Source organism: Falco naumanni, chromosome 3 (genome assembly GCF_017639655.2).
Source record: "Falco naumanni isolate bFalNau1 chromosome 3, bFalNau1.pat, whole genome shotgun sequence".
NCBI lineage: Eukaryota > Metazoa > Chordata > Aves > Falconiformes > Falconidae > Falco > Falco naumanni.
In genome coordinates, this window is record NC_054056.1 from 69389983 (window position 1) to 69406079 (window position 16097).

The 16097-nt window shown below is 41.4% G+C and overlaps 1 protein-coding gene across 1 annotated transcript in view; it reads right to left on the reverse strand.

Annotated features, from left to right (window-relative positions):
* Positions 1 to 6541: 6541 nt before the first annotated feature.
* Positions 6542 to 16097, reverse strand: part of KLHL14 (kelch like family member 14) — a 65127-nt gene continuing 55571 nt past the window's right edge. Inside the window, exons 6-9 of the mRNA XM_040587661.1 lie at positions 12939 to 13129; positions 12629 to 12787; positions 9740 to 9897; positions 6542 to 9262 (exon numbers count right to left, since the gene is read on the reverse strand). Of these exons, the coding sequence (XP_040443595.1) occupies positions 9122 to 9262; positions 9740 to 9897; positions 12629 to 12787; positions 12939 to 13129 (649 nt within the window). The 3' untranslated portion in view covers positions 6542 to 9121. The remainder of the gene's footprint in view (positions 9263 to 9739; positions 9898 to 12628; positions 12788 to 12938; positions 13130 to 16097) is intronic.

Below are 16097 nucleotides of genomic sequence, written 5' to 3' on the forward strand. Positions count from 1 at the left end.
TAAAAATTCCACTTAGATTTCTGAGTCCTTTCATGTGCCTCAAAACAGCAGCCTGTGCAAAGCTGGGGCTGTCTGCTTCACACTTAGGTAATCCACTTGCAGCAACTCAGATCTGGACATGAAAACATTGCTTCTGCAAAGGGGGCAGCTCTTTGTTCTCTCTACCCCATGCCAAAAAAATAGCCAGCCCTGAACACTGTGACAAAGGATTAGCTCAAGCTGAGGCCAGGCTGCAATGTAAACAGGCAGACAGAGAACAGAATGGCTTCTTTTATCAAACTTAACATCCCAAAGCTCTACTGATTTCATTGTCATTATGGTGGTGATTAATTTGACCCAGAGTACTGCCACCCACTGTTAAAGCTTTCGCTGCATCCCTGTTGATAGCTCTCATGACAGAGATTACAGCCTGCCACTACGTTGTCCATAATTAGTACTTGTCAAAATGAGATTTGCCTATGGTAGCCCACTGTCCATGAGAAACCCATTCAAAATTAAACATGCTTTGGAAAACAGGGGCAGTTCAACCTCTAATTGGAACCAGTGAGTACAGAATGAAGGCCCTTTGTCTCATCTATTAAGTGTTGTTCTGGGTCTAAACAATGATTTTGTGAGCCCTCTCCATAGCTTTCGATGTGTGTGAAGTATGAGAGTACTGACTCTGTTCTGCAGCTTTGTCCTAGAATGTTTGCACATTTAATTCCCTAAACGGCATAGTTTAATTGCTTAATCTGAAACAGGGACGGGGTCAGGGCATGGTATCAGTCCCGGCTGCGTGGCTAGTGCCAGCGCTGCTGCCCAGCCCTGGGCAAGGGGTCCTCAGGAAGGCAAGGGCTGGGCACAGCCCTGGGAATACCTTGTGCAGCAGGGAGGGGGGGGCTTGGATGGGTTGTCACACATTTCCAAGGAATGGAGGAGAGACGAGGGAGTGAAGCCACACAGCCTGTGGCCTGCCCGATGGGCTAGCATAGAAATGCGAGGTTTGTTGTGATCAGGGTGTAGGCTAGTCTGAGGCTTCACTCACCGACATTTCAGGCTGGACTAGACATGGAGTCTAATATACAGTTCACTTTGCAGGCCAAGGGGACAACCCCTTATTTTGTTCTTCCCGCTGTAAGAGGAATGGCCAGTGTTATTGCAACCCTGAATGCAAAGACCCATTACCACATCCAGTATCGCTAAGGATTGCAACAAAAGGTTTTCTGATTAAACTCTGAACTATGGGGCCAGGGATGGACAGAGAGATGGTACATGCACCCAGAAAAAGTAACTGTGCTGGAATCAGCTGAAGTTGCTGTTTGATGATGTTTTTCACAGGACAAACAGGAGAGCTGGTGTTTTTGTGACTGGAAGCATGAATACATATATATAGCTATGAATACATATAGCTATGAAAATTGTTCTGCCTTGAGCCACATCTAAAAACAAGAGAAGGGAATCCAGAGCATGACAGCCTTGTGCTAGTCAAAATAGGCCACTGTTGGAGCAATGCTGGATCTTTTCATTTCAGGTACTGGCAGTCCTCAATAGCTTTTGAAACCAGTGGAATATATCAGGCAAAAGTGAATGCTTGGAGAATAATTCACAAGAGGTGGTAGTGTGCCTGACACAATTCTTCACAAATGTCTTTCGTTTTATTCCACTGAAAGAAGTGAAAGAGCTTAAAAGGCAACAGTATTTTTCTTTTCTGAGTGCCCAGTCACTGATAAAAGTGCCACACTTTCCTACAGCAGGTTAATTGCTTTTCATGCAGTTCTGTATGTAAAATCCATTCACTTATGGATTATTAGATTGGACTCTGTACCTATATCCTACCCAGCCAGATTATGGTTTTTATTCCCATTCTCAGTGGAAGTGCTTTAAGAAGTGGATGCTTCATCTTGAATAGAGCCAAAATATCAGTCTGATCAGCTCCGACTTGGGCAGGTTACAGGGAGGCTTACTAGGAATGGAAAGACCTCATTGAGAAGCTTCAGTCCATTGCAACCTGCACCACATTACTGCAGGTTAGTCAGAAATCTTCTGGTCTTCTCTGCACTGGTCAGACCACAGATGATGTGGGCCAGCTGGAGATCAGCTAAAAAGGAAAAAATCAGACTGCTGATAGATGTAAAAACCATAGTCAGGGAGGAGAGACCAAGTCACTGGCCTAGAGAAAAGTGAAGACCGGTAGTCTTCAGGTTTGCAAAAAAAAGCTGCTGCAAAAAGAGTGGGAATAAAAAGTTCTTCATATCTGCCGAGAGCAGGAGAAGGAAAAGCAGCTTTGAAGGTTCTGTCATTTGTGGAAGTTTTAGATTATTTCATTGTGGATGTAAATTTTCGGAAAATATTTGTTTTCTCTTTTAGGTTCTTCCTGGAATCATCTTTTTAAACTAATGAGACATTTAAGATAGACATTAAGAAGCATTTTCTAATGATGACGATGACTACATCCCGTCACACATCACTACAAAGGTTAAGCGAGTCAGCAAACGTCTGCTGCGAGTGCACTGGGCATCGCCGACCCCACCGTGGCATAGGGGAGGCAGGGGATGACCTCAGCAAGCCCGTCAGTCCTGTTTCCCATTACTCTGGCAAGTCTGAAGATTTACGTTCACCCTGAAGGTAATCAGTCAGTCATGATTTTGACCTACAGTTTAATGTGCTCTCTTGCTATAGTTACAGACATCCTCCTTCTGCTTATGCTCCCTGCTGTGACTAATGGCATCTCTGCAGTTAAAGAGGTGGTTTTGAAGAAAAAACATCCAAGTGTCAGTGCTGTTACCGAGTTTACAGTTTTAGCAAAAACAATGGCACAGCAGTACTTGCTATGGTCTATGAACTTGACATTTTTCAGGTCCAAATGTGTAGGTGTGTATTTATACACCTTTCTCAAAACCCCTAAATACAGAGGAAGCAACAATTTTTCTGTTACAGTTTGCGCAATGGATCATCAGTCTCAGTATTCACTATTCACAGTAAGCATTTTCAAAGTTCACTTACTCCATTCATACAAAATATTCTTGATGAGCCAAAGTCTTCTGAAAACTGAACTGTTTTGCACAAATGCAAGCAAAAATGGAAGCGAGTTTGCAAAGAATCAGGAACTGAATACCACACAAGATACCAAGATATTAAGCAGCTTTACAAACACAATCCTTCCAGTGTGGTTTTCTGGCAGATGTTTGAGTGGTATGAGGAACCGTTTATTAAAGATAAAACTATAAGGATTTTAGGGATATTTTGAAAAATACGTCAATCATTAATAAATATGCTTTTTGAAAACACTACAATGATCGAAGGTAGTTCTTCAAATGGAAGAACAGGTTTCTAGATTAAGTGATGAGACCACTTTAAATGAATTCAATTTTTGTGTGTGTGTGTGTGTATGCTGAAGAAAAAGCTGCAAAAATGCTACATTTGTTTAAATCTTCTTCCCTTGTTTTCACTTTCTAAATATCTGTATCTATTCACTTCTAAGGCCAATTAAATTCAAGGACAGCAGACCACAAAAGCTAATGCTACTTGACCAAAATTTCTACTCCATGTGGCAAGACAATTAGCACAAAGTAGCTTAAGTTTTTCTTTTCTTTGCTAGGCAAAAAGAGTAGATGTCATCAGGATGCTAATTGGAGTCATTGTACAATTGTGTTAGATGCCCTGTTCTCATTCAATATTGTGGCAGGTAACATAGTACCTGTGTTCTTCAAGAAAGGATCAATGACACAAAGGTAGTTTTCTGCTGCAGGGAGAAAACAGACAATTAGAAAATCACTATTTGTATTCAATCTCTGTTTACACTGGTTGACCACATCTCTTGCAAGCACGCATTTCTCTCTAGCTTCAGAAATACACAAATATATCAGCACCAGAAGTCTCCTCTCGCTTTAGTTTGCAATTCAGGATTGCTTTATTAATCAACGCAAGATGCATTCATTGAACTGGATTAATCCTGCATAAGTAATTTTGAAATTTCCTGCTGAAGTTATTTTTCATTTCTGGGAACAAATAATTTATTTGGATTTTCATATATCAGGATCACAGAGATTTGCCACAGTCAGATTTTAATTTTAGTTACATCTGAGCTGGCTTATATATTAGGGCACATAGTTTTGCATGAGAGCATCTTCTAAAATCTGTAATTGGTGTGGAACACTGACACGCACAGAATACATCTGACAAGGTCCAGAGAGTTAGGTTCAGTTTCGCTGATCAACATCTATGCTGCAGATTAACTGAATCTTTTATGGCATTACAAGCCCTCCAGAATTCATTAGCGTACTTTCCTTTCCCGCTAACCATTCTGACCTCCAGCGCTGCTGTCGCTGCTTCCTCGGTCTGGACCTGAGAGGCTGAAACACTGACTCTTTTCCACTGCCACACTAACAGCAGAAATGAGAACGTGTACCTTAAACTACTCATGAGTGTGTATATTGGCAATTACCCTCCTGGCCTCTTCAGTACTGTGTGGGATTTCTGTCTCCTTTGTCTGTACCCAGAAAGCTCCATTTACATTGAAACATGGTCTGTGCCTTAAAAGCAAGAGAGCTGGAGTACTAGTATTGGTGAGCGATTATAATACAATACAAATCGGTATATATAGTAAGTTTTGGCATGGATTTTTCTCAGAAATTGGCTCACAGATGCAGCTAGCAGAGTAAATCATTGTATTAATAGCAGGACTGGGGACAACCACATCAAGGAAAGTAGTGCCAGCTTTTGGGAGGTGGGTGCACAGTACCTTTGAAGACAGTGCTATAATAAATGAAAAGTGTATTTCTGAAATGCCATCTTTGCTCTCCTTAAAGGCATGCATATGGGTGGCAAGTCAGCAGCAACCCAGACTTCTCACACTTCTCAGGCAGTGGATAGGACCACAGCTCAGGACCAGAGAAACAGCTCCATTAACTGGTCTTGTTTTCCAAGCCCAGCTCCGCAAAACTACCTGGGCAAGTTTGCCATGCTGAAGACAAAGAGGAGAAAATTAATGTTTGGCAGGAAGGACAGCAGAGAAACAGTCCAGGTGTCCAACTCCCAACAACAAACTCTCATCTAAGAATCAGAAACGGAAAAGATGCTTCCCTCCAGCCCAGCAGGGACTGAGGACCGAGACTTGTGATACGTCTGCTCTTCCTGTGCTTCTCACCATCAGCTGCTGCTCTCTTCCCTTGCCACAGGTGCTGGCTGTAGTTGGGCGCTGGCTGCAGGCCTGGCACTGCAGAGAGGTGCTGCTGGGCATCCCTCATGGTTTTTCTTGTGCTGAAGTCTGAAAGCAACACCTAAAGTACCTAAGTACTCTGCTGATTTGATCCTTCTGCTTGACAGCTGGACCACTGTAAATGATTAGCTGAAGGAGTGGTACCCTCAGCATATGCTTATTTAGTTTCATGTTTATTTCATGTCCTCTTTTATTGCATTTCCTCATGTTTCTCTTCTGCTCTTTTTATGGCCTTTCCTTCATTTCTTTCCAGGCTTGCTCTGATGTGTGCTTCTCAGAAACCATCTTTGCCTTCCTCATTACTCCAGCCCTTACTTTCTCTGTGCCCTTGATCCACAAGAAATTCCCACTTTCCCCTATTGCAGGCTCTCATTTTCTATTTTTTCCTTTCATTCTTATCTCTTCTTTGGCTTCATTCCCTTCCTTTCTCTATCTCTGCCCACTGCTTCCAGCTTCTCCTCTTCCTTCTTCTCCCACATTACTTAAAAAAAAATAAATATATATATATAAAAATCTTTCTTCCTACCTTCCTCTTCTGAAATAAACTCATTAATGAAACAGTCCTACTCATTGTGCCATCTTACCATATTGCTGCTGGCTCACCTTTCCCTTCCTCACAGAAGACTTGAACAGGACTGATCTCCTCTTGTTAGACCAGACTCTCATTGCACCCACAGCCAGCCCCCAGCACAGCTCACACTGGCTGTAAGCATGGGGAGCAAGGACTGCCTTTTTGTTTGCTCAGTGCACCCACATGGTTTGCATAGGAAGGTTCTGGTCCCTGACGAAGGTTGGTAGGCATGAATAAGTAATATATATAGTACAGGAACTGGTATTGATAACGATTCTGCTTCTGGTAAACCCCCTGCCTTTACCTTGTCTTCTCGGCCTGGCAATACCTCATCCCAGCTCCTCTGCTGCTCACCTGTGCCAGCACCTCCCCGCCAAGAACGGAAATACCCGTCGTTAGAAGGGTCAGTTGCCACAGAGGGAAGAAATTGCCACAACTAACATCAAGTTCCCCAAAGCAAGACCATGTTTAATGGAGCACTGTCCTTTTCACTTACCTTACCATGGGACAGAGGAACGGGCAGAGCAATGCAGGGCAGAGGCATTGCAGAGGCATCCGATCGCATCCGCAGGGTTCTGAGGTGAGACCCTGGCCGCTGACACGCAGGTGGGGCTTTCCCTGCTGGAAGCACAGGCCAGGCACGTGGGCTTAGAGGAAGACTGACTCACTACATTTTAGTGCATCGCTGCATTTACAAGCACTGAGTAATGACACTTGGAGAACAATGAGGCTGTTATGTATGGCCACAAAATAAAAGAAGTTTACACATCTACATGATAAAAAAAGTTCCAAAGAATTTAATGTAGATATTATTTATACATACACTTTATAAGTAGGAATATGGCAGACAGTTGTATTAGTACATAAAGTTTTATTTAAAGTTTCCCCCCCTACAAGCAAGCTTCATTTACACAGTCTAGTACTGTACAAAATTTACATTCTCTGTGTGACTGATTCACTTTCCTTGGTCATGCCTTCCTGAAAGAAAGATTTACATACAGTCTTCATAAATCTTTAAATTATCTTGGTAAAAAAAAGAACCACTTCAAAGGACAACAAATATCCTTTACAAATGGTACATTTTAGTAGAGACAGGTGACAGTCAGTGTTTAATGGCAGACCTTATCCTGATCTTCAATGTCATTCAAGGTTTTCTCATGTAGTATCTTAACAGTTTCCTTTTTATATATATTTATATTTATATACTTTCAACAGGAAAGGAAAAAAAAAATCATGATTGCACCAAATATATTTTACAAGGGATCCCTTGGATCTGAACAATATAAATAAATACAAAACCAACTAAGATTGCACTATATAGTAGAAATGGATTGAGATTTTAGGATATACACTCCACCTTTATGAGCTCCTTAGTGATGCTCATTGGAAAACCGCCCAACGGCACATTCAAATATTAGCATCTTCAGATAATTATTTTGTTTAAACTATTTTTTTCCAGGCGTGCAGCTACCTCATCAAGTAGGTTATTGCATTTGTATGGTATCAGTCTTTACTGCATTACTCCAATTTCACAACTGTGTAATTCTGCTGCAAGCAAGGGAGTTGCATTGCAATAAAACTGGACTGATGCCAGAGAGAAACAGTCCCATGGTATTTGGTCTCCATTATTTATATTGCTCTCAAGCATCAATATATAGTGTAATTTCTGTGTACATTCGCCCTCTTTCTATTTTGCAAAGCAAACAATGAATTCTTTCTCCCATCTATTGTCTCTGCAGCAGAAACCAACCTCCGGTACTTGCCTGCTCCTTGCTTAATGCACTAGCATTAAGTCCTATCATGAAAGATGTGCAGGCTTGAAAATGCAGGATCTGAATTTCTTTTGCCTTTTATCTGGTATGCAGCCAGTTACAACTAGGTAAATTAAAGGCCAGATTCTTAGCTGACATAAATCAAAGTACATTCATTGGCTTCAGTGGAGCACCGTCTGTTTACACCAGTGAAGAGGACGGTCCTGAGGGCAACGGATGCAGCACCAGCAAACCATAATGGAATAATTATGCATATACTTTACTGAGGTGTAGACGCTTATGTTAACTGCAAGGTGGTGAAGAATCAGGCTCAGATGTTGTCACTGCTTTTGCAAAGCCAGGAGAGAAAGATACAAGCTTAAAACACAGACAGGCTGATTTGTGCAAGCAGCTATGAGTTCATGAAGTGAGCCCTAAATGCTACTGGTCCCACGTGGCAGCATTCTGAACGCGCTTTGCAATGTGTAAATAATTACACAGACTACATGGCAGTGGAAAGTCTAGCCTTGTATTACTTTGGATCAATAGTAAAAATCTTTCATAGTACATTTTAAGATCAACCACACAGGAGTATTTTAACTACTTACCAGCGTCTCTCCAAAATTCTGCATAATCATTTAAAAGTCCAAAGTAATACATTCATAGTTAAATGCAGTCTTCTCATCTTTGGAAGCAACTAGCATGGATGCTCCTACCTAACAGGTTAGTGAAAAGTAAGTAAGGGTCCTGGTGCTTCGTTAAGTAGTCAGAAATAACTTACTTTACGAACCCAGAATTTCAGGTGCAGGACCGAATTTCTGTTATACTAATGTGAAAACAGTCATTCCATGTGATTTCAGTGAAATGACTCTGACTTTACACAAGTGTGATTAAAAGAATTTGATCCTAATCCCTAAGCTGCTATTGCAAGAAGTGCTCTGTAAAGCATGGCTTTCATTGTAGTCTGGTTTCCGCTGCACTTACACATGGGGACTTTGAAGGCAGAGTGTATTAGTTGCCAAGCTGTGCAAAAACTGAATGGTATTTCTTTACCTTTTATAATCTTCTGATGCTGTGTTGCTTGCAGAGCATGTGAAGTAGCTGTAGGTTAGGATTACAGAGGAGGAGACAATTCTGCAATGCAGTGTGAGTTTTTCACTATCTGAATTCTGAAGCATTCATGAAAACAACATCCTCATGACTTCAACACAGATCACATGCAGGTAGATACAATGCACAATACTGATCTTTTCTCTTCAGGCTGTATTTGAACAATTAGCCTTCATTTGTTTTAAAGTTAAATTTGACGTGAGGAATATCTCTGCAGCAGGAAAAAGTTAAAATCAGTCTGAAATGGCAGTCTGTCAGCATGTATTATTCGGTGTGTTTTAGCTACTTGCTTCATAAGACACCGGCATCTATCTGAGATGGGACAACACTTGGGTTTTGTTTTTTTAGTTCACTCCTAAAGCATAAATATGGAATAAGGGGTCAATTATGGTAGCTTTGTTTTAACAGGAATCCTGTTCTAATAAAATATTTACGTCACCCGTTATTATTTTCCCAAATGCGACCAGTGTTCGTGTCAGTGCTCCTTGACTATCATTTGTTGTAAGGTACGCAGGCTGGCAATATGACAGTTGAACAAGCAGGTCCGGCAAGTGGCTCAGCAACATCTCCTTCTAGTTCTGTCCAAGTCCCTTTCTCAGGACTATAGCAAATAGTCGAAGACTTGTAGGCTCCCTGTAGTAGAACAAAAATTCATATTAAATGTTGCTTTAGTAAAATCCAAGTCACACATCAGCTTTAAAGATGTTTGAAAGTGCCTCATGGTTTTGAGCTCTAATTTAGGAGCCCTTCAAGAGGTTTGGTTTTCATATGGACTGAGCACCCAGCCTCTGCAAATCAGACTCTTTTACAAGTACCTTACAAGCAGAATTATAAGCATATAGTCCTGTCAATCACTTTTGCCAAATTTCATCTGATTTTTATATTACTCCATATCAGTGAATACAGTCTGATAACAACTCATCTAAACAGAAAAAGCACAAAGGTGAAAAATACTCCATGCTCTCCACAAGTTGAAAACCAAACCAAAAGCAAAATCTGCTCCTGCAGCTACTTCATCCCTTGTCTCCTCTCCATCCCATCAGTGATATACAGATTGGCTCTAAGAACTCAGGAGGAATGGAAGGGTCACTGCAGAAAGCAGGTACACACCATACTCCAGCTGTAGCCTCCTACAAGGTAAATACTGTCATCAAGGACGGCGCAGCCAGGGCCACTGCGACCCTCCAGAATGGGAGTCTGGAGGATATTCCACTGGTCACCTTTTGGATCATAGCATTCCACAAGCATCACATCGAGATGTGAGAAACCTGGAGGGCAATGAGAAAAAAGAATATGCATTATGACACACTGTTTTATTATTTGTTTTACTGTTAAATTTATTAAATTATAGTTATGATTGTATAATTACAATTATAATGTAATTGTTAAACTTCTAGAAAATACTGCCACATAAATTTAATATTAATGTCTCATTCAGTTCAAATAAATCTGTTGAAGACTTTTACCATTAGGTTCTACAGTCTTCTACAAATCATAAGGACATGCAAAACCCGAACAGATCAGAAATTTACACTCAGTAATAGTCTATAAACAATGCAAGCAGATTCAAGCAATATTCCTCCTCATCTATCAGCGCTAATGTGAGTCTGCACATGTAGCAAAAGACTGCCCTGGCAGTCTTTCTCAAAGGCCAACAGATATAATCTATTCAAAAGTCAACAGATTAAACCTTGCTCAGAAATCTATGTCCTACAAGTCAAAGTAGATCTTAGACAACTGATGCCACTTGGTTCCAGAAGGACAAGGTGCTTAGCATGACAGACATGATGTTCAGGACCAGTTTCAATTTTCAAGCTGATTTAAGGTGTACCCTCTATAACATGCAGCCATGAAGTGACAAAATCTTTAAGGCAACAGAAAATGTAACCAAAAAAACAGGTGGCATGATCCTTCTCTGACAGACTGAAAAAGGCTCAAAGCAATGGCTGGTTTGTAATCACCAAAGGGCAGATGGGTCTCAGCTCAAGACTCTCAAGCTGTATTAATTAGTATCAATTAAGTGAGCAGAACACAGACTTAGAACCCAGGAGTCCTGGTTCCTGCTGCAATATTTAGGCATTTCCCTATTTCAAATTACCTTCTTTATCAGAGCACTGCAGTAAAATTATGGCTTTCTTAATATGCTGGGATGCTTTACTGACACTGCTGTCTTCTCCATCAAGGTATGACAGAAAAGAGAAGTTAGATTTTCTGGAAGAGGGTGTTTGGTGATACTGGTACTTTACAATGATGCTGCTTGTAAGAGTATTATTTATATCAGGAATGAACAGCTATGATGAAACAGTTTTTTGTTGCTGTAAAGTTTTCAAGGGGCCATAGAAAGGCCACCGCAGTGTGCCCAGAATCTGTCAAAAGCTTTTTAATAAACTGCAGTATGCACATGACTAGCTGTGATGTGGTAAATGCACTGCTAACACTAGTGTACAGATCCAGCTTCACAAAAAAGGGCTTTGCCATGGAGCCCGGCTGTTCCCCCAGGGTGGAGAATTTGCAGCATTTTATCTGCACTTCAGTCCCCTCCCTCCTCCTCTCCTTGCAGTTGCTCCTTTTGTTTCACTGTACAGAAGAAACCAGTTTTCCAAAAGGCCCTTCTACCAGACAGCGGCAGCTTTCCAGAAGCCCAGTTGTTAAATACCTCTCACAACAACAAGCAATTCATACATAATGAAGGCACCTTCGGGTAACAGTTGTAGAGGCAAAAACGACAACATTTATTAGAAGCTCTTTCTTTCCCAGAGGATGGTAGGAGAAACTGAGTGAAAAAAAGGAGAAGGGAGGATGGAAGAAATTCAAGCCTACGGAAACCAAAGCATGTGCTTTAGCAGTAGGAGGGCTGTGACATGTTAACTTTTACTTTCACAAGGCAAAAAAGCAAACACCGTGGAGCTTTGCAACCTCTACAAAATTTGCAAGTGCAGGTGCACAGGCAGTTTTTACCTCCTTCACTGTGTAAGGTCCAGTCCAGGAACACCCATCACAATGAGGGATGGGGAGTAGAGGCACAGCAGCCCTGCACCTGGCTGCAGAGTTTTATGCACCACTACTATTTACCAGGGAAAATCTACATCTGAGACTTTTTCCCCTATATGCTCCACAGATCTTCAAAAGCAGCATGTGGCTTCAGAGTCTCACGGGGACTCGGGTGCTGGAATCATGCAAGCACATGGCCTGGTGTTACTGGCAGTTAACATCACTTTTTATTTTGCATTACGATTTTCTTTTTTGTTGTTGAGAGGCTTTTTTTTTTTTCAAGCAAGAAAGGATAAAGAAGAAAAAACGTGAATTTAAACTGTCAAATATTGTCATGGGAAAAAGGAGCAGGAGCTGTGCTTTTTGTCTAAGTAGACGGATTAAGCAGAATCTCTTTAGCAATAATAGCAACAGCATGTAGGTATTAAGACAAAAATACCAGATGCCTAAGCAGTAGTTATTTTAATATGAGACCTTTTCAAAAGATGAAAACAGTAGACCGCTAAAATGGATTATAATTAACAAGCTACATTTAATACTAAAGAGGGATCTAAAGAACCTAGTCCTAATATTTAATGGCTGGAGTTTTTTTTTTTTCTTTCTCTTCATTAAATCAAGACCTTGTTTTTGTGTGTTGGTCTGAAAAAAGCTCTCTCTAACTGCACGTTTTGGAAAATGATTTACAGAGGAAAATATTGCTGGTACTCTTGGGTCAAAGAATAATCTGTTTGTTTCATTGAATTCTTGGTAGTGACAAATTGTCCAATGCCTTTGAGTAATGGAAGCTCCCATTTTTATTATCTAAAGCATTCATTACTCATATATTTAATGTACTGTTGTAATTTTAAAATAATTTGCATAAAATGTTTTTAAAAATTGCTGGCTCAAGTGTCCTGTTAAATTGTGTTGCCTGGTTTTTAATGTATTTAGCAATGACTGTCTAACAAAGATATTCTTTATCAGGAGATAGGGGACAGTGAAATGCTTTTTCGCTATTAAAAATGTGACCTTTCAAATGGTTTCCTCCAATTGCATACAGTCGATCATTCATTACAGCCAAAGTGTGGATTGCTCGCTTTGTGTTCATGTCCTGTTTTCGGGCCCAGACGTCCATCACAGGGTCATAGCAGTACAGCCAGGGGACATATTCTCCATTGTGAACACCTCCTGCAAAGCAAATATACATCTGTTAATTACTGTACATAAAGACACTGCACTGCAGCAGGAATTCAGCTCTATGTTTCTGGGGTTTTTTTGTTGTTGGTAGTTTTGGGTTGTTTTTTTTGTTATTACAGCAGGAATTATAAAAGACACTGGCCTGAAATATATATCTTGCCATTGTGAACAGCTCCTGCATGGGCTGCCAAAGGCTGTGGTAGTGAAGACACGTAACGCCACTCGTTTGTCTCCAGATTGTAGCACTCCACGCTGGACAAATAGCCAGTTTCATTTCTTCCACCAATTACATACAAATTCTTGTCAAGGCGACAGGCGTAGAAACTGGCTCTCCTGGAGGACAGGGCAGAACAAAACAAAACAAGCCAACAACAAACCAATTAGCCACGTCAACCATTTTTTTTTCCTCTTCAGCTGACTCCTTGACCTAAGATAGCGGCTCCTTCAAATGCCACTTCAGAGAGAAGTGTCCAGGAGCTTCACAGGCTTACAGCTATCCTAGAGATGGTGGCCGCTTGGCTGATCCAATACATGTCCCACATCACATAAATACTTCATTTCTGGTGTCAAAACAATTAAGTATACATAAACCTGGCAGAAAATCCCCCTTTTAAAAGCTGTTTGTTACTTTTTTAAAGCCGTGAAAGATAAAAAGGTGCTCATTAATGTTTGGGGCATTACCTTGTAAGGATGTAACAACTCAGTAAGACAAAGTGAAAAATGAGGTAGATAATGTAACAATAATAAATTATCTTGACATTCACTTTCTTTATGGTCCTTCAAGGGTCATTGTTCCCAATTTACTAAGAGAACCACATCATCAAAATTTTTCTTCAATTATTTTTTTCTTATTTCTGCAGTACTGCAAATAAAACAACTTTCCTTATGCTAGACACAGTATTAAATTTCTGCCCTTTAACTCGAAGAGTTAAAGAAGTCTGTCTCTATCCAACTAACTCTGAGAAAAGTTTTAGCCATCTGTCCGCTTTCGCATGCAACTCAGGTATGCAGGAGAAGAATTAATTTTTCTGGCCAGGACTGCTAGGCATATATTAGTTCATCTTCCTTGTGCCTCCAAAATTAATGACGAGTCTCTGTAGCTGAAGTAAAAATAGAGCAGTAGATGATCTTGAGAGACCCTGTTTGGTGTAATTCACTTTCAGGGAAAGCTCCCTGGATTATTCAGCAGTAGGAAGGTTTGCTAGGGTAGAGGCCTTTAATTTTAAGCTGCAATGATATGACAAAGAGAATTGCAAAAGAGTACAGCTAGGCTAGGATGAAGACCTGTACAAAATACTGAACAACAGGAACTGTCAGTCCCAAACTCGGTGTTTTCTCCAGGGTGAAACCCGAGTGTTGTGGGAACCCAGAGACATGCAGGCAGGTCAGGCACAGCAAGGTCTAGCTCTGACAGCTCCTGCAAAGCAGGCACACTGGAGCGCGGCTGCAGCTTGCCAAACCCTGCTCCGTGGCTGACACAATGTGCTCCGGTTTCTGCTCAGGCACTCGAATCTGAATTTGGGAGTGGCTGCAGATTACACTGCTGAATCACACGGTACATCTTGGGGGCCTGATAGTCACCTGCATCATCAAGGGCTTGATCCTGCAGACTGCTGCAAAGCATTCAGGATGGTGGTGGTCCACGTACAGAGCGCAACATCCTGCAATGAACAGCTCTGGTACGTCCCAGCTCCTCCCCAGGCCTCCCTATAGCCATCCCATGACCAGGTGAGCTAGCAAAGCCCGGTGTGCCATGCCTCTAACCTGCTATCTAGCCAGGCACATGTTCAGGAGCATTTCCTTCAGCGAAGGCATGAATAAGATCTCTCTCCCTTACCCAGCTGCCTGTTTTCACAAAATTTGTAGTATGCTGGAACATTTTGGGGAAATTTCCCTCTTTGTTAAATGATGCTGAGACTGGCTGGTGGTTTTTAGGTTGGAGGAGAGGTCAGGCAGACATGAAGATACAGCTAAGAAAACAGCAGGGCTGTTAGGGCATTCAGGGAGCAGATGTGATGCAGCGCTGCCTGTTTCTGGCACCACTTTTTGGATCTGGTGCACACTTAATAGGGCTCCTCACCAGCCAGGGTCACCGAGCACCTCCTGTCTATCTCTTTGCTTTCACCTTGCCAGAACGTGGGCAACTTGGACAGTGCAGGACAGCACCCCTTGTTGAGTGGGACCACCACCACAGAGAAAAGGCTACTGAAAAAAAAGATACAAATAGGAGGACAGGAATATTGCTAAGTGCCTTCAGCTCAACTGACGAATTAAATAAGACCATTTAATTTATCTGTCAATGGGCAGATAGCAGCTGATGGCATATATTGCTCTGCATGGTCGGGCAGCAAATTGTGCATCTATGTTTTTAGACTGATTTTCTACAGAAAAAAAGCTTATTTGATTACACTGCACATGTAGCCATGTCTGCCTGAATGTTGTCTCCTCAACAAAAACCTGCTGGCTGATTTCACTCTAATCTGACAGAGGGCATAGGTGTTACAGACCATCAAGTGCCTATATGCTTCCCCAGAGTATGTGACAGGCCAGAGGTGAAGACAGCCCATAGTGGCCCCAAAAGTAGGAAAGGCTGCAGAGGTCACATTCTACTAGACATCAGAGAGCCTGCATGGGCAGGCACATGTTCTCCAACTCCCTTGTGTCCGGCAGCTGCAAGGCTCAAATACACAGAGTGTCTGTCATCGATGCTTAGGCTGCTTATGCATCTGCTCGCCTGTCCTCACACACCTCCTCTGACAAACCCGTTAATGAACTGCTTTCGGCGTGTTTTTTTTAGTTCAGGTTTAATAAACAGAGGTAGGCACAACTTGCAGGCATTATTCTCTTAACTAGGATTTCACGGACATTATTCTGTACGTGTACTCCTGGTTTCATCCACACAGTGTCACTATAAGGAGCAAAAATGAAAGTGTTGCACGCTTCACTCTTCTGCTTGGATGTGATATTCACTCCGTAGCTTCTGTCACAAATATTTTAAGCTTTTTGTGTTTTTTTTTTTTTTTACTTTTCAGTGATACAGTGTGCAAGGGGCATGCTGTTAAATGATGACTTTTTAAACTGCTGTAAAATATGATTCAGATTAAAATATAATACAGCAATCTTTGCATGACAACTTTCCCCACAAAACTGGGAAGACACTATCCATTCTAATCAGATAACTGGAATGCACTTCAGGATCTGAACATGGACAGTAAGAATTATTTTGTGGTTTTCTTCAGGACTTGCAAGTACTTGACATTCACTGGGCTTTGAAATGCTTTTCTTTCATGCTCCTTCACTC